The 19,880-nt window shown below is 41.0% G+C and overlaps 1 protein-coding gene across 3 annotated transcripts in view; it reads left to right on the top strand.

Annotated features, from left to right (window-relative positions):
• The window catches only part of LOC134349388 (drebrin-like), a 203,423-nt gene that overhangs the window by 110,314 nt on the left and 73,229 nt on the right, over positions 1 to 19,880 (top strand). For all 3 annotated transcript variants that reach the window (XM_063053610.1, XM_063053609.1, XM_063053611.1), the window contains exon 2: positions 15,653 to 15,708. In XM_063053610.1, coding sequence (XP_062909680.1) covers positions 15,653 to 15,708 — 56 coding nt within the window. The remainder of the gene's footprint in view (positions 1 to 15,652; positions 15,709 to 19,880) is intronic.

The following is a 19,880-nucleotide window of genomic DNA, read 5'->3' on the forward strand; positions in this document are numbered from 1 at the left end:
TGCATTGGTCTTACTGCAATAAGTGTACAGAATACCACAGTAAGACATTGTTCTAAGGCAGCAGATTTCTGTCCTGTTGGGGTGCGATGATATGAGGCAGTGTGTTTCTTCTCCCTCATTATAGCCGATGGCTACGGTGGTTTTTGGAGAAACACAAATTCAGAGAACAAGAGATTTTGTTTGGTCTCTTGTCTGGAGGTCTATCACTTCCTAAATTGCATTCATCAATTTCACTAGTGCCTCAGTCTTCTGAGGGTAAGAACAAAAGGCTTTATATTTTTTTTGGTTAATGTCTGTCATACAATAGTTTTAACAATTGAGCATAGTCAGATATGGAAGTTCTAACATAATTCAATAGGCCTAGGGTTGATTGTAAGTCTTTTATGGTCTTTGGATATCCTACTTGAACAAGTTTTTGTCTAAATTCTGGAGTTAAACTATGTCCCTGATTGGCTATAGTCATATCTAAGAAATGTATTTTTGTACCACAAAGCTGAGATTTTTTCTATGTTAATTACAATATGGCCTCTGTCACTTCAAGAAGTGAGTGTGACCAGAAGACATTAGCCAGATCCATGCAAAATATATACTTTTTTAGTCGACCCTTGAAACATTTGTTGTAATAACTGTTGCTGTAACAAAAAAGCAGGGGTGAATTTTGCCAAAGAAATGAGCTTTGGCATATGGAAAGGTGAGACTAGATATACCTATATCCTGTTCGTCAGATAGAACATTTTGATTAGAGTCATTCCAGAAAACCTCCTGTGCTATTTCTATTGCATTAACATTGACCTTCTCCTTTGTTATATTTTGTTTTCTCTGAGATGCAGAGGAGGAAATGGATTTTGGATGGGCCCTGTCCCTCGGTGTATTTAGATAGTCGGGCCTTGTGTGTGCTCGGTTTCATACTCTTCGCCATAATCTCAATGGGGCCTTTAACTGTTCTCCCTGTCCTGCAAAGAGTATTTTGGTCTAAGACATTCTTCTACAAAGGAAGGGGGTGGAGCTAAGGGTCACGGACTAGTCCCAGGGTTTAGCCATTTTGGTTGTGGGTGAATATCTCTTCCTAAGGCAGGAGGCCCCCGGGAAACTTGTTTGGTTTATTGATTCCATCTTCCCTGCTGAGGGGCTGGTGCAGGAGAATGCTGTGAATGTAATCAACCCAATGAATGAGGTTAGATTGATGACGTTGCTGCTAAGCCTACATGCCCTGTAGAGGGAAAATGGCCAGCAGCTCGTTGCCCTTGTATGTGGGTGCACAGGATCTCTTCAACAACCTGAAATCGTTCATGTGTCAGTGTTGAATAAGGACCATTCCACACATGCTGCAGAGGTTTTCACTAGGGTGAAGGGATAACATTATAGAATGACCGAGGTACAAGACTACCCTTGCCATTTGTTCTCCAGACTTTTAAGCTGTTATTAAGCCCTGGATTTTCAGTACTTTATTCAACATAGTATTATATCCTTCACGTACATCTCCACCATTTATTTGTTTTTCAATCTATGCATAAATCTGATATGGATTTTCACACTCGTGTGGAGATGGTATCAAGACTATGGGAAATAACATTAATAAGAATTGCTGAATATGTTGGGGAGCTTGACTGGCCCAGAAGTCTTTAATCCCCCGGCATTCTGAATTAGCCTCTTCAGAATCAGCTAGAAGCATTGCCCATACCGCCAGCAAACGTTGAATAGACATTTGTCCAAAAACTTGATGAGAGTTTGTACTGGGAAGCTGCAGTGGCTCCCTATATAGGAACCTGTCCCTGTATTCTTCTTTTACTGGCTATAGTCAATCTTTTTGGTAATTCTAGTGCATATTCCTAAGCATCTTTAGTGTATCTTCCCCTTCCCTTTCCCTCTTCTTTTTATTCTGACATCATCCCCTTTCCATTTCAGTCTTGAATAAAGGCCGTGGTCTGAAATACTGACATTTTATTCATTTCCGTTGATGCTGCCTGCCCTGCTGAGTTCCTCCAGCATTTTGAGTGCGCTGCTTTGGAATTCCAGCATCTGTTGACTTTTTTGTGATGATTGGTACAGCTAGTTTTTACTGGTGTGGGTGCTACCTCACGGGCTTGGAAAGGATACACAATATCCCTGTGCATCAGGATTAAGAAATGAGTCATCAAGTTCTATCATGTTAAATGTGTGGTCCCCACCCCAGTGCTTGGTTTCTATCTAAAAAGGAGCTCGGTTGTTGTCTCAAATTATTGCTAAATTGCTGGGATCTGTACAAATTGTGCTGCTGTGAATCCAGCAGGTCGTACCATGGGGTTTGGTCTGTCTAATCGACATCCAACTGTATGTTCTAATCCTTCATTCCAGCTTGTGACCTGAAGAATAAAATATTCATCACCTTCAATTTGAGGAGCAGTTGGGGTATTATCCTATATTTCTGCTGCATTAACACATTCATGATATCACCCAGCATTTGCATGGATGTCGGATGTCTGCCATTTTATAGTCTTTGGTGGGGTGTTATAGAATTTATCAAGAGTTCTCTGAGTTGGGCTACTGTTAAATAATGATTATTTCTAAAATAATATTTTCGGTATAATGTGAACACATTGGGCACCAAACGTGATGGTATTGCGTTCGTTGACCGCGAAGTTCTAAACTTAAATGCCTTATTGAATTATAAATAGTCACAAGTGCTGTCACTAAAGAGAGATTGTACTGTAACTACCCAATCTTCAAAGACTAGCTTACTCACCACAGCAAGTTCAGCTACCAATTCCCAGTATTTGAGTGGTGGTCTATTCTATCATGTGCCTCCCTGAGACCTCAACCCTAATAATCAACTCCAACATCTTCCCAACCACTGAAGTCAGACTAACTGGCCTATAGTTTCCTTTCTTCTCCCTCTCTCCCTTCTTGAAGAGTGGAGTGACATTTGCCATTTCTTGGAAGATCATTACTAATGCCTCCGAGATCTCTTTCAGAACTGTGGGGTGTAAACCATCTGGTCCAGGTGACTTATCTACTTTCAGACCTTTCAGTTTCCCAACAACCTTCTCTCTAGTTATGGTAACTTAACACACTTCATGCCCCCCACACCTGGAACTTCCACCATATTGCCCGTGACTTCCTCAGTAAGACTGATGCAAAATACTTATTCAGTTTGTCCACCATTTCATTGTCCCCCATTACTACCTCTCCAGCATCATTTTCCAGCAGTCCAGTATCCACTCTCGCCTCTCTTTTACACTTTATGTATGTGAAGAAACTTTTGGTATCCTCTTCAATATTATTGGCTAGCTTACTTTCGTATTCCATTTGACCTTAATGACTTTTTTAGTTGCCTTCTGTTGGTTTTTAAAAGCCTCCCAATCCTCTAACTTCCCACTAATCTTTGCTCTATTTGCTCTCTCTTCGGCTTTGACTTTTTTCATTACCTACAGTTGTGTCATCTTTCCTTTAGAATACTTCTTCCTCTTTGGGATGTATATATCATGTGCCTTTCCAATTGCTTCCAGGAATTCCAGCCATTGCTGCTCTGCTGTTATCCCTGCCAGTGTACTTTTCCATCAATTTTGGCCAGCTCCTCTCCCATGCCTCTGTAATTCCCTTTACTCCACTATAATACTGATACACCTGACTTTAGCTTCTCCTTCTCAAATTTCAGGGTGAATTCAATCATATTATGATCACTTTCCTCTAATGGATCTGTTGCCTTAAGCTCTCTAATGAATTCTGGTTCATTAAACAACACCCAGTCTAGAATAGCTGATCCTCTGGTGGGCTCAACCACGAGCTGCTCTTAAGAAGCCATCTTGTAGGTACCCTAGAAACTCCCCTTCCTGTAATCCAGCACCAACCTGATTTTCCCAATCTACCTGCATATTGAGGTTCCCCATGACTATTGTAATATTGCTCTTTTGGCATGCATTTTCTATCTCCCATTCTAATTTGTAGCCCACATCCTTGCTACTGGTTGAGGGTCTGTATACAAATCCTATCAGAGTGTTTTTACCCTTGAAATTCCTTATTCCTTAGCTCTATCCACAATGATTCAGTCCCTTCCAACCCTATGTCACCTCTTTCTAACGATCTGATTTCTTTTTTTTAACTAAAAGAGCAACGCCATCCCCTCTGACTTCCTGCCTATCCATCCAATGCAATGTGTCTCCTTGGACATTCAGCTCCCAGTTATAATCTTTCAGCCATGATACAGTGATGCCTACAACGTCATACCTGCCAATCTGTACATGTGCTTCAAGTTCATCTACCTTATTCCATATACTGAGTGCATTCAGATACAAGGCCTTCAGTCCTGTATTCACACTTTCTGATTTTGTCGCACCATGCTCAACCTTTTGATTCCTAACTTCATCTGAGGTCTTACCAACATCTGCCTCCACAGCCTCTTCACTAACAGTTCTGGCACTTTGGTTCCCATCCCCTGCAGCTCTAGTTTAAACCCCACCATGCAGCATTAACAAACTTTCCTACTAGGATATTAGGCCCTTTCTAGTTCAGGTGCAAACCATCCCTTCTGTATAGGTCCCACCTTCCCTGGAAGAGAGCCCAATAATCCAAAACTCTTATGCCCTCCCTCCTACACCAACTCCTTAGCCACATGTTAAACTGTATAATCCTTCTAGTTCTGGCCTCACTAGCATGTGGCACGGGTAGCAATCCTGAGATCCAACCCGAGAGGTCCTACCCTTTAACGTAGCACATAACTCCCTGATCTTCCTATGCAGAACCTCATCACTTGTCCATGTCATCGCTACCTACAAAGACCACAACTTCTGGCTGCTCATCCTCCCACTTAAGAATGCTGAGGACTCTATCTGAGATATCCTGGATCCTGGTACCTGGGAGGCAATGTACCATCTGGAATCTCATTGTCACTCGCAGAACCTCCAATTTCTAGCCAATGATTCCCTTATCACCACGACGTGTCTCTTCCCCCTTCCCCTCTGAGTCACAGAGACACACTTGGTGTCAGAGACCCGGCCACTGTGATTTTCCTCTGTTAGATCATCTCCCACACCCCCCGACAGTATCCAAAGTGATCTACCTGATGAGGAGGATGCCTATAGAGGTACTCTGCACTGGCTCCTAAACCCCTTTCCCCTTCCTGACTGTCACCCAGTTTCCTGTGTCCTGCACCTGTCTGTCACCCCCTCAGCCTCCCGAATGATCCAGAGTTCATGCAGTTCCCGCTCCATCTCCTTAATGCAGTTCACTGGAAGCTGCAACTGAGTGCATTTCTCTTAGTTGCAGTGGTCAGGGATACTGGAGGTCTTCCTGCCTTCCTACATCCCTACCTGACATCTACTGTCCTACCTGACATCTACTGTCCTACCTGAGCAGATATAAAAAGCTTTTCTTTCCTTTGCTTTCGCTGTGTGAGGCCTCTCTTTGCTGAAGCCGCGAAGAGCCCCACTCCGACTACGTCCACTCAGATGGCGGCTGCTGCGATGATGGCTGCTGCTTGCCCCTGCCTTCCTTTAATTTGCTCTTACTAATCAATCCCAAATGCTGACTGGCCACTAATCAGAGCTCTGTTACACTGCCACGACCCGCTCCTACCTTTTATCCTTGAGCAGTGGACCTGATTGAAGTCCACCTTGTCTCCGAACTTCCGATGATCGGATTGGCTGCTGGTCAAAGTTGTCTTTCCTTTGAGAAATGCATATAGTAGTGGATGATTTGCAATCTGGAGAGAAGAAGAATAATCTCAAGGAAAGAGCTGTTATTGTGGAAAAAAAAGCTGGCATGTCACAAAGAAGATCTATCACTGCACTGCTGAGAGAGGCCATTTACCCCATGAGGTCTATTCTAGCTCTCAGCAGGTCAATGCTCCCTTCGACTTTCCTGTAGCTACCTCTTCTCTCTCTCAATCTTATCGACTCCCCTTTGCTGCTTTTACTGCTTATCTACAGTATACAAAGGGGTAAGTTACAGTGGCACATGGCCAAGTGGTTAAGGCGTTCGTCTAGTGATCTGAAGGTCACTTGTTTGAGCCTTGGCTGAGGCAGTGTGTTGTGTCCTTGAGCAAGGCACTTAACCACACATTGCTCTGCGACGACACTGTTGCCAAGTGGTATGGGTCCTAATGCCCTTCCCTTGGACAACATCGGTGGTGTGGAGAGGGGAGACTAGCAGCATGGGCAGCTGCCGGTCTTCCATACAATCTTGCCCAGGCCTGCGCCCTGGAAACCTTCCAAGGCGCAAATCCGTGGTCTCACGAGACTAATGGATGCCTGTAAGTTACAGTGGCCACTTAACCTATTAGCCCATAGAATATGCAAACTCCATACTTACATGTACGGCACTAGAGGTTAAGATCGTGCACAGTTTGCTTGAGCTGTGAAGTAGCAGCATTAACTGTTGTACCACAAGCCACTCCTGGCGAGGATTTAATATGTGTTCTATTGTTGGTAACTTCACACAGGGATCATTATTACGGGGTCCTGATCTGAACAGGCATTTGTTTCTCATTGTTAAACATGGAATTATAAAAATTATCTTTTTTAAATTCCATTGCGCAGGCACATGTGCTTTCTCTCCATCAGCATATGTACACCCGATCAATGGAATTTACATGGTCAATGACACTCGAGTGGGAATAAAAACAAAAAATGTTGGAAACACTCATCAGGTCATGTATAATCTCTGGAAAGAGAAGACTTTGACTTGAAATATTAACCCTGTTTGTCATTCCAAAGTTACTGCCTGACCTGCTTGCTGAGTGTTTCCAATATCTTTTATTTAAGACTCACAATGTCTGTATTTATTTTTGCCTGTCTGAAGCTTGCATTAGTTTTTGATGAATGGAACATTTATCTGAGGGTTTGGAAATGCAGAATTAAGCTGGAACTTTGCAATCCATTCAGGTCCAATATGATGGTAGAATTTGTGCTTTCACCTTAGTAGAGAATTATTGTGGTGTAATCAGCTGACTCTCAAATAATTTCACAAAGGTCCTTGGCTGAATGTACTCATTTAAGAGTGTCACCTAATTTCCACCTTTTAAAGAGGGAACTGGTGAACCTCCCACAATATTCTCAGAATCAATGAATATATTCAAAACTTTAAAATCACACAATGTATAATTGTTTCTCTCTTGAATCATAAAGACCATCTTTCAGATGTGCATACTATTTAAAGTGATTTTCATGAGAAAATCTGCGTAATCAGAAATGGGATATTAAAGTTTTATTGAGGTGGATGTTGTTAGAAGTAAAACACCACCAATCAGAATGGCTTCATGATCTAGTTTGCAGAAGCAATTGTGATGTTTTCAGTGCAAGCTTGCTGAATGATAATTAACAATTGACAACTGACTGTTGTTTTTTGACATATTACACAGTCATCACTATATATCACCTGGAGGATGTTGTATAGATTAGCTTTTAGAAATCAAAATTCAGATGCATAACCTCATGTGATAGAAATATACATTCTGAATTGGATTCCACTGACTTAAATTCTCACATTCTTGATGAACTACAGTAGTTTCTGGTTAAGTGGGACACATCTGGACCAGTATGCTTTGGCCCAATTAAGCAACTGCCCTAATTAGCCAAAGGTTCATCGAAATAGTGAAAAAGTTATTTTAAAAAAAGACAAACTACAATTAAACTGATTAACAATTTATGCATTTGAATGAAATTAGATTACTGCCCAATGTCATAGCACTATAAAACTGTGTATTAGTTCCTATTCGTTATTGACAGAAGAATTCATCCAGTGTACACTGCCGTGGTCTTTGGATTGACTGTAAATGAACAAAATCCGTGCAGACACCTAGTGCAGATAATGGACCGCCTTCATACAATACTTTCAGATGACTGCATCCTCCAAACCGCATTCTCCCCTCCCCCCATCTTCTTACACTGACTTCTCATCTTTTTTTCCAGTCCCACTGACAGGTCTCAGTCAAAGCGTGGACTGCATATTCCTTTCCATCAATGCTGCCTGGCCTGCTGAATTCCTCTAGCATTTAGTGTGTGTTGCCTTGGATTTACAGTATCTGCAGATTTTCTCACATCCTTCAAATATTCATTTTCATTGTATTTTAATTCAAGATGATCGTAGATTCCTTCAAGTTCTTCATAATTCCTAACTTGCTGAAGTAGTGAAATTGTTTAATTTTCATTCCTGGCTGTTTCTAGCATCTCCAGGCTTGAAGCTATAGTGAGCAAAATGGTTCTGAATTGTCTTATGACTTATTTTTGGCTAACCATCAGTGACAAAAATCACTGCTTTTTGAACCTCTTAAAATTGGAACATTAGCTGGCACGATGCAAACTGTAGTCACTCGGTATATGTGATTCTGTAGTCAGCAGTACAATTAGGATTTAGCAATTAAACCTTGAACATATTTTATATAGAATTCTTGTAAATGTGAAAAGAAACAATGAAGTGGGAAGTGACCCAACTCAGGAAGTGTGTTCCAACCCTCCAATACTTTATACTTCATGGGGACATTATGTCCCAAACTCCACAGCCAACTGTGCTTTCAAAGTTTCTGGGTTTTTTTCTTTCAGTTTTCAGGTACTCCTTTTACTCCTTTTTTTTTTCCCTCTTAATTTAAGTGAAATTATTTTGGGTAGTGCTTAAGAATGCTTCTGTAAACTGAATTTCACTTGTCAATGGCTTAATGTCACAACAAAGCCACACTTGAGTTGGAGGAGCAATACCATATATTCTCTTTGGGTAGCCTCCAACCTGACAGCAATAACATTGATTTCTTGAATTTCCAGTAATGCCCTCCATCACCATTTCCCATTCTCCATTCCCATTTCCTCCCTCTCACCTTATCTCCTTACCTGCCCATCACCTCCCTCTGGTGCTCCTCCCTCTTTTCTTTCTTCCATGGCCTTCAGTCCTCTGCTAACAGATCCCTTCTTCAGCCCTGTATCTCTTTCACCAATCAACTTCCCAGCTCTTTACTTCACCCCTCCCGGTTTCACACATCACCTTATAGTTCTTCCTCTCCTTCCTCCCCCCCCCCCCCACCACTTTCTTAGTCTGACTCCTCTTCTTTTTTTTCCAGTCCTGATGAAGTGTCTCGGCCCAAAATATTGACTGTACTCTTTTCCATGGATGCTGCCTGGCCTGCTGAGTTCCTCCAGCATTTTGTGTGTATGGCTTATAATTGGGCTGTTCTTGGGTGGCAGGGTGGTGAAATGTCTCTGCAAAGGACATGTAAGGTACTGCTTCCCTCCACTAGCCTGCAGGTCACACTTGGGCAAGGTGTAGCACCCCCTGCCCCCACCCTGATCAGGGTCACGTGAAACCATGGGAGCAGGTGGTGGACGGTCGTATGAGCAGCTGGTGCATATCACAAGTCCTGGTTATGTGGCCACTGATGCCAGGCAGACAATCTCTGAGGAATGTTGCGATTGGTTGGGGTCACCCATTTTGGAATGACACTGCCCAGAGGAAGGCAATGGCAAGTCACTTCCAAAGAAAAATTTCCCAAGAACAGTCACGGTCAAAAGGCCCTGATCGCCTACGCCAGGGGTCCCCAACCTTTTTTGTGCTGCGGACCGATTTAATATTGACAATATTCTTGGGGACTGGCCGACCCGGGGGGGGGGTGTAGGGTTGCCAACGGACAAGAGTATGTAGCATGCAAATACGTTGTGTTTACCCCAAAAAAGACTACAATGACCATGAAGCCTTGTGCGGGCACCAGTGCATATGCGTGTCCATGCCGATTTTTTTTTGCATAAATCGTTTTTTGGCAATTCTGTTCCGGGGGGAGAGGTAATCACGACCAGAATATAGGTGATAAGTGACTAATACACTCAATTTTGTTTCTAAAAGGGTTTATCTAACGAATTTAATATTAAACATGCAGCGCATATTTTCCTCGCATGAACATAGTGATAAATCAATTATCAGGGGAGGACAGGGGAGCTTGAAGTAAGCGTTGAACGAACTTCCAGTAAAAGTGGTAGAGGCAGGTTGGATATTATCATTTAAAGAAAAATTGGATAGGTATATGGACAGGAAAGGAATGGAGGGTTATGGGCCAAGTGCAGGTCGGTGGGACTAGGTGAGAGTAGCGTTCGGCAGGGACTAGAAGGGCTGAGATGGCCTGTTTCCGTGCTGTAATTGTTATATGATTATATAAGTCACTTATAAGTCAATAGCATCATAACATTTTAAGTAACGTTTGGATATTAAACACACAGCACATATTTTTCCCGTATGAACATATAAAATCATTGCAACACACCAATATCGCTGAATCAGTGGGAGCCCTGGGCTTGTTTCCCTGCAACAAGACGGTCCTATCGAATGGTGATGGGAGACAGCGATACTCGAAGGGGGTTCCTTATGTCCAGTCTATTCCACAATTTAGTTTTCGTTGCATTCATTGTAGAAAACTCCGCTTCGCAGAAAAATGTTGGAAATGGAAGCAATGTTTTCAGTGCTTTCGTGGCTATCTCAGAATATTTAGCCTTGACTTTGATCCGGAATGCCGGCAGAGATGTTATGTCAAACATACTTTTCAGCCCACCGTCATTTGCAAGCTCGAGGAGTTGATCTCCTTCCCGCGCTGACATGGATGACGCAAGGGAAATGACCTCGCGTGCGTAATGGCTCAACAGTAGGCGTGACAGGGAATGAGGAAAGGTTTCCTCGCAGCCCGGTTGCACATGCCTTGCGGCCCGATACCGGTCCGCGGCCTGGTGGTTGGGGACCACTGGCCTACGTCATACGGCCCAGCACACGATGATGATAATGATGTTCTAGACTTGTCATTTTTCAGCACTTACTGGTTTTTTTACCACAGCATATATAATCTAGCTGTGAGAATATATACCTGAGTTTTGCCAGCATGGCTTATTTTCTGTCTGTAATAAAATGCTGCCCTGTCAACTAGAACCAAGCCTTGGCCTGTCCTCCCCTACTGAAGCACCAATTCATCTTATGGGGGCCTTCATGTTGATATTCAAAATTCTGATGGAATAATCTTGCTTTACAAGATAGGGTCAGTAGTTTTGTGCTTGGAATATCCTGGACCAGAACAAACGTGGTGAGCTAGTGGAGCTGCTGCCTCACAGCTTGGGCACCCTGAGATCAATCCCGACCTCTGATGGTGTCCATGTGGAGTTATCTCTTCTCCCTGTGATGTGTGGGTTTCCTATGGGTGTTTGAGTTTCATTCCACATTGCAAAATATGTTGCTCAGCAGTTTAATTGGCCATTGTAAACAGCCCCTACCATGTAGGAAAGTGGTGGAATCTGGAGGGAATTGATGGGAACAGGAGAAGAATAAATTGGGAATGGTACAGAGTTGGTGTAAATGGGTGGTCAGTTTTTATCTGTTTATTTATTCATTGTGATATAGAGTGGATTAGCCCCTTCTGGCCCTTCGAGCTGCACTGCCCAGCAAACCCTTCCAGCCTAATCACAGGAAAATTTACAATGCCCAATTAACCTCCCAACGGATACCATTTGGACTGTGGGAGGAAACTGGAGCACCTGGAGGAAACCCATGCAATCACGGGGAGAACGTACAAACCCCTTACCGGCAGTGGTGGGAATTGAACCCAGGTCACCTGTACTGTAAAGCATTGTGCTAACCACCATGCTACTGTGCTGTCCCACTAACAGCTGGTAAGTGTGGAGTTAGTAGGCAGAACAGCATGTTTTTGCGCTATGGTCTAAATTGACTTTTCTGTTGAATACTTAAAATTGAAGAGGTGAAACAGCACTTTGTGAAAAAATACATCCTCAACTCTGTCTCTATATTACAATGAATGGTAATTTTATATCATTTGTGTTAAAGGATTGAAATCTGGTATCAAATCACATCAGCTTTGTGCACTTAGCTGACCCAAGAGATTGTTTTCATGAGTGTTGCTGACTTGTGCGTGGCTGCTTTTATAGTATCATCGGCTGCTCCTACTTCTGGATTCAATTGTGATAGAACAGAACCTTTGGCAGGGTAATGTAAGGGAATATTTCTACAATATACACATATTTATTAATCAGATAAAGTCAATCTAAGCAATAGTTTTATTAATTATTGATCATGTCTATTTTTGTTTGCAGGGGAATAACAGAGTCTGGTTAGGTTACGAGACCAGTAGTCAGAACCTGGCTCATTAATTCATAGGATATTGACTCCCACCTTGGCAGCTTGTGAATATAAATTTAAATAATTAAATCTGGAGCTTTTGTCCCAATGATGATGACCAGGAAGCAGCTGGATTTTTGTAAAGCTCCTTTCAGTTCACTAATATCCTTAAGGAAGGAAATCTGCTATCTTTACCTGGTCTGGGTTGTATGCAGCTCCACAGACACCAATGTTTTTGATTTGTTTTTGGTTTCAAATCAGCATTAAGTAAGAATAGACAATAACTAGTGGCATTACTGGAGATATCCACATTGTGAAACAATAATTTGTTTATTTTCTACCCTGTGCCTGTAGTCTAAAAAAAATTGACCTCGCCCTCTGGCGATCTGCAAGAAGATTCACCCCAAGCTAAGTATAGTTTTCCTCCCTGACATTACTCGAGTTTTGTACCACCTCTTTCTGGTCATAGCTGACACTAGGAGCTCAATGTCAATGATAGTTTCGGTGTGAACCTGGGTTATGCTTCTCAGTAGTATTGGAGACTAATTTGGAGGAGTTTCCTGGTTCTAACAACAACCTTGCACTCAATGTCAGTAAGACCAAGGAACTGATTATGGACTTCAAGAAGGGGAAGTCAAGGGAACACACATCACTCCTTATCAAGGGATCAACAGTGGAAAGGGTGAGCAGTTTCAAGTTCCAGGGTGTCAACATCTCTGAACATCTATCCTGGGTCCAAAATATTCAGCAATCACAAAGAAGGCATGTCAATGGCTTTACTTCATTAGGAGCTTGAGGAGTCACCATAGACTTTCAAATTTCTACAGGTGTACTATGGAGAGCTTTCTAACTTGCTGCAACGCCATCTAGTATGGAGGGGCCACTGCACTGCGCAGGATCGGAAAAAAACTCCAGGAAGTTGTAAACACAACCAGCTCCATATGGACATGAGTTTCCCCAGCATCAGGGACACCTTCAAAAGGCAATGCCTCAAGAAGGTGGCATCCATCATTAAGGACCCCCATCACCCAGGACATGCCCTCTTCTCATCGCTACCATCAAGGAGAAGGTACAGGAGCCTGGAGACACACACTCAACATTTCAGGAACAGCTTCTTTCTCTCCTTCGTCGGATTTCTGAATGGACAATGAGCTCACAAACACTGCCTCCATATTTTTCCCTTCTCTTTTTGCACTTCTTATTTAATAAAGACTATGAATTCCAATGTACTGATTATTAAAAAAAAAATGAAAGTTAAATTAAGTAGTCTTTAATTGGAGTTTTCATTGCATTTCTTCTGCTTTTCATGTGGGTTACGATGACACAGCAGATAAAATCATGTCACCGCTGAAGGAGTTGATTATGAACCTGCCTGTGTAGAGCTTGTAGATTGTCTTTGTGCTCGGGTACCTCCTGAGTGGTTTCTTTCCATATCTTAAAAATGAATTGCCTGGCTGTTTCAAATGAACCCTTTGTGCAGGTGGGTAACAAAAGAATTGGGGGTAGGGGGTAAGCGTGTGATAAAGAATGGGTATTAGCTATACACAAGAGCGAAATGGGACTCGCAGAAATGCTTTGCTGGGAGCTGGCATGGTCCCAATCGACTGAATAATCTTTTGTGTTGTAATAAGTGAGAATATCTGCTGTCTTACAACCTGCTTCTGAATGCCTCAATTATCCTGCCATATTTACCTCCAGCGCTGCTGAGTGGCGGTCTTTCTGTGCTTTGGTCAGGGAGTCTATCTTGAAGGTGTGAAGACAAAGAAGGACGCAGTCACTGTAACCTGGAACGAAGCCAGAATGTTACAAGGACTCGACATGTCAAGTAGATGCTGCTTGACCTGCTGAGCTCTTCCAGTGTTATGCTGTTATTCTACCTGAAAGCAAGGCTATTGCAAATGAAGTCGTTCTGACATGGGCAACTATGTGATTAGCAATGCAATTTTCTGGGACCTGATCTTGCGGAAGGTATTCCACAATGCTGTACTAATGGTGCATGGTGCCAAGGTTCTAGCCAAGGTAACTCAAACTTGGGAAGTGTAGTTAGCAGACATTCAGTATAAGTGAGGTATTGTCAAATTTTCATTTGACGTCCTAGAAAAGATACCAGCTCAACTGCGACTAGACCCTTTAAATTTTTTTTACTGCAATACAAACTCATCTACTGGTAATCCTCACTTATTTTAAAGTTTCCTGGAAGAGGTTTTTTAAGAGCACCAGCTGCAACTCCTGAGAAAGACGGTGTCATTTCTTAAGGAGACTATAAGTAACCTATGTAGCTCTGTGTTATTTACCATTCTTAAAAATTCTGAGTACTGTAAACAGATTATATAACCTTGATTCCAAATGTAAAATTAGAATATACAAATACAAAATTGGCAAATTCCCAAGGATAAAAGAAGCCTTCTCCTTTCCAGAGAACAATAGATTACAGCCACTGCCTGTAAGGAGTTTACACATTGTCCCAGCGACTGCATGGGTTTCTTCCGGGTGCTCTGGTTTCCTCCCACAGTCCAAAGCTGTACTGGCTGGTTGGTTAATTGGTCATTGTAAATTGTCCTGTGATTATGTGAGGGTTAAATCAGGAGTTGCTGGGCAGTGTGGCTCAATGGACCAGAGGGCCTATTCCGCCCTGTATCTCAATAAGTAAATAAATGGACTTGCAAGTAATTGCTCCTGCTTTTTGATTAAATGTTAAACAAACTGAATAATTACTGGTTAGGAACAGGATGAAAGATGATAAGTATAAGCACAGAGTCAGATGATAAAACACTCAATAGACTACAATAATTCTGGAGCAGCTGATGCAATCAATGGAAATGTCAAATAATGCCAAATAATTAGTCAATCATAATTAAGGTTGGATGGATATTCTGGAGTTTCACTGAAGGATCTAGGAAGAGACTTGATAGAAAATTTTTCCAAGAAATTAAACAAATTAAACCCAGATTGCCCATATCTTGGTCTTCATTTCTTAAACCCCTTTACGTTCATTGACTGCATGGCCTTGGATTAAAGACTTGTTTAAGCCTAAATTTGATATAACCAAGATCATTCCCACTTCTCTCCTTCCGAAGTTTGAAAGTCTTTTCATCATTTACTGAGTTTAACAATGCAATCTTTTCTTTCTATGTCTGTTGTTCCCTGATTACTTCATGAAATGTTTTGAGATGTTTGATTTCACGAAGGCTTTAAAATTAAAGATAATGTTATTGTTGTATCCTTGTTGTTCATTGCACACTACCTAAAATGAATAGACCTGTCCATGTTCAATGCTTTCGGATATTTGAGTTTATCTGAGCATCAATATGTAACAGTTGCATATCAGATTGAACTTTCACTGGTTTGAAAGCCTCGACTTCAATCAAAACAGTTTGTTCTTAACCGATTTCCTCTGCCTTTATCATTGAAAAACAACAGATCAGAGAATCTGGAACAAAGTGTTGGAAGAACATTTGTAAAGAGCACATGGTGTTGATTTGTCAGTAACTTATTGTACCAAATTTTATAATTATTCTTTGATTTGAATGGGCTCCATGTATTGAGATGGCAAAGCTGATTAAGTGGTCTGAATTCTTTTTCTCCACAGGGCCCTGTACACTTACGAAGATAACACTGACAACCTGAAATTAGCAGATTCAGGAGGTATGTGACTAATGCAGGCTAGATTTATGCCTCTTGTTAACATTAGACTGTTCCAACTGGATTTGATCCAGACTTGCCATCATTTGTAAGTTAAAATTGCAGTATAGTCTGCAGTAAAGCAATTAATAACACTCTTGTAAAGAATTGTGTGCCTGCCTAATCTACAGAAGGTTCCAAGCATTTGCACTGCATGAATTCTTGCTATTGATCTGCAGAAGATGTGGATAATGACAGGCTTGAACTCATCTACACTTCTAATTTCAAGCTGTTGCATTGCTGAGATATGTGATGCATTGGCAGATAGGTAACATTAAGGGTCCATAATCTTCTAACGTCCTTTTTAATACATCAATTTCCTGTTATGTGTCATGTTGTCCACAAATAAACTGAACACGTAGATGGTTAAATAAAGTAGGAATATGGAAAAAATGGATTAGGTGAGCATATGTGATGAAGACTACCTCTCACGTGGGAAGATAAATGCTAACAGCATAGTTTCTTCAAAGTACCTGCTTCTACAATTTGATGTCAGCAGTTTCATAGTTATAAATAACCTGCTTTTTAAAAAGAAAATCAATTAACTCTTCTACACTGAATATTACATTGCCTGAGGTATATTTTCCAGTCTTTAACAGATTCAACATTCTTTATACCAGGAAAATATTTTCGGCCTTGGATAAGTCCCTTGAATGCCTTGAGAGGAAAGATCATAAAATTTGTGGTCACTTTTGCAAACTTGAAAACAGTGAAGCTCAGTAAGGTACTTTCAGAAGAGAATTGAAAGGATATTTGGTAGTACTGAAGTGAGGAGTGCAGATAAATTGCAGTGAAGAAGTGAGAGTTCCAAAGGTTAAAATGTGGAGAAGTAAGTCAGCACCAGAAATGTGGAAGATAAAGGTGTATATGTTTGAAAATAAGGGTATCCATTGTTTTTTTAAAAAAGGGAAAAAGCAAAATACAGGGCATAAACAGAGGGGAAAAATAATTACAAACAGATGTACAAACAGCTCAGTTCAAAGTTCAAATATATTTATTATCAAAGTACATGTATGTTACCTTATATAATCCTGAGATTTGTTTTCTTGTGGGCATACTCAGTAAATCCAAGAAACACAATAGAATCAATGAAAGACTGCATCCAACAGGACAGACAAACAGCCAATGTGCAAAAGACAATAACTTGTGCAAATACAGAAGAAGAAATAATAATAAATAAATAATAAACATTGAGAACATATTACTGAAGCTGAGTCCATAGGTTGTGGAAATAGTTTAGTAATGGGGCAAATGAAGTTATCTCTTCTGGTTCAAGAGCCTGATGGTTGAGGGGTAGTAACTATTCCAAGCCCTGTGGTGTGGGTTGTGAGCACTTTCCTGATGGCAGCAGCGAGAAAAGAGCATGATCTCGGTGGTGGGGGTGCTTGATGATGGATGCTGCTTTCCTGTGACTCAGTCCTCTGTGTAGATGTGCTCAATGGTGGGGAGGGTTTTACCTGTGATGCATTGGGCCGCTTCCACTACTTTTTGTGGGACTTTTCCACCCAAAGGCATTGGTGTTTCCATACCAGGCTGTGATGTACCAGTCTAGCCAGTTTACATCTGGGTGACTTCATTTTGAATTATTTTCGCAGTGATAGTCCACAGACCCTTGAGTTAATTCAGGAGGACATTTGTATTTTCAATAATAAATAAAATAAATTAAATAATTTTTATTCTTTGCATTTAATGTTCATTTATATAGCACTTTTAAATGTTCCACGGCAAATCATAGCAGCATTTTGATCAGAAATATTGATGTTTTGACATAAGGATGAATTACAGCAGTCGAGGCCTGGGGCGGAAATTTCAGAGCTTGGTGGATTGCAATGATGACTGAGTAAATATGGGGATACTGAAGAGACAAGAATTGAAGGGATGTAGATTTCTTGAGATTACAGGGCTAGGGGAAATTGTAGAAACAGGAAGGACAAAATTAAGAATCAATTTTATAAACAAGAATGAATATTTAAGTATTGCATTGCTTTGCCAGGATGCAGTGTGGTTTATAATAAAAAGGTTTTAGGGTGAACAGAACTTGGAATGAATAAGCGTTTAGGCAGCAGAATCAAGAGCTGTGGAGGTACAAATCCATAAATGAAAATTTCAGCTATAAACAACCAAGGCTGAGGTGATCTTACAGAGGAGGAAAGTGTAGATTACAATTTTGTCTTCAGTACAAGGTCTGGAATACGTTTTAGGCCAAATATGATATAAAGAATGTGAACAGATGGGTGCAGGTTCAGACAATTGCCATGGAAAGTGATGGGCATTTGAGAGAAGAAAATTTCTAAACATGAGCAAGTCTGCAGATGCTGGAAACCCAAAGCAACACACGAAATGCTAGAAGAACTCAGCAGGTCAGGTAGCATCCATGGAAATGAATAAACAGTCGAGGTTTTGGGCCGAGACCCTTCATCAGGACTCTTTTGCAAAGAAGGTGCCTGGCCTACTGAGTTTGTCCAGCATTTTGTGTGTGTGTGTTGCTAATGTTTCATGGCAGCTACTTTTCATAAAATAGGAATGGAACTGGGCTAGTATGGTGCCATCCAACTTGAAAGATGTCGTCATATTTTCCATTTAATTATTCTTTACTGTGAATCCCTCAGATTTTAAGTAGATGTGCCAATCTTCTGTTCTTTGTTAACTTGCTTCTCATTCTTGTGCCTTTTATTCTGCCAATAATTGTTGTTTTTCATACTGGCATTGAATTGTCCCTTTTTTTTTGGAAGGGAGTGGGTGTCTGCTTTTAAATCAGCAATTCCAAATTCCCCTCCTGACTGCTTTTCTGCTACCTAAGAATGGTAGTTTTGCAACTTGGATACAAGACTCAGACATGTCTAAGATGGCTTCACTACCTTTTACCTTTTCATGTGGTTCCAATTTTTCAAGCTAATCACTTTTTATCTGCAACAAGACAAATTTATTTTTACACAGAATACAGTTTATTGCCTGTAAACGTCATTAAACATAGAATTTCAATGGTTGGATTTATCATGTATTTATAAAATTAAGGTTAATTGCTTGATAAAACAAATTAATTGGGATCTTCTATCTGGGGCAACTATAGAAATGCTAACTTGATTGAATCAGGACAATAGAATTAATACAAAACAGAAGGGAGGGCATTTGACTCAACAAGCCCTTTGTAAGAACATCCAAACACTTCCATTTCCTGAAGAAGGGTCTCGGTCCAAAATGCCAATTTTTTGTTCATTTCCATGACCTGCTGAGTTCTTCCCACATTTTGTGTATGTTCTTTTGGGTTTCCAGCATCTCATATTTCCCTAACTTTTTTTTTTGATCATCCTATTATGTCTCTATATATCAGTCTTCCCTGGGTAACTTTCGTTCTGTTGACACCCTTTCATACAGTGAATACAGATCATTACTACAAACTGCGTGAAAATGTGTTTCCCCTCCCCATCTCACCTGGTTTTCTTTCTGGTTAACACTGAACTGCATCCTCTGATTCTGGACTCTCCTACCAATGGAGACAATTTCTCTTTGTTCTCTATCGTTAGAGTTGTTAATTTGCACTCCTTAAAAAATGCTTCTCAACATGAAAGTGAAAAGCCCATCTTCTCTAATCCATCCATGTAACTGAAGCCTATCTTTCCTCAGGACTACTGCTGTGAAATTAAATCCATTAGTACTCACATAATGCCCATGCCTGGCCTCTGTTCTCTTGTTTGCTGTACAATCCTGTCCATTTATGGTCTTGTGTCCTTTTTTTTTTTATCTCTGATCCCCCTTTGCTTTTATGGTATTTTGCCTGATCTTCACCACACTTATCATTTAATCCTTTCTGTTCGTACTCTTTTCTCATCTACTGAGGTGTTGTCCTATATTTACCCCTGGTAGTTTGTGTCTACAAGGTTCCAAAATCATTCTTTCCACTTCACCAATTTTTGTTTCCATTTTTAGTGAAATGAAACTGCCCTTTTTCCAAGTGTGTATTTTTACCTGCGGTTGCATTGTGTTACTTTCCATTCTGAAATAAATCTGATGATAATGATACATAATCGTTATTCACACAGTCATACCTGCTCCACTTAACCGTCTTGTATCTGGGAACTAATGCAGCAGTGCCACCTTCTCTTGATTGTTTTACCCTCTCCATCGGCATGGCTGGC

This window comes from Mobula hypostoma, chromosome 7 (genome assembly GCF_963921235.1).
Source record: "Mobula hypostoma chromosome 7, sMobHyp1.1, whole genome shotgun sequence".
NCBI lineage: Eukaryota > Metazoa > Chordata > Chondrichthyes > Myliobatiformes > Myliobatidae > Mobula > Mobula hypostoma.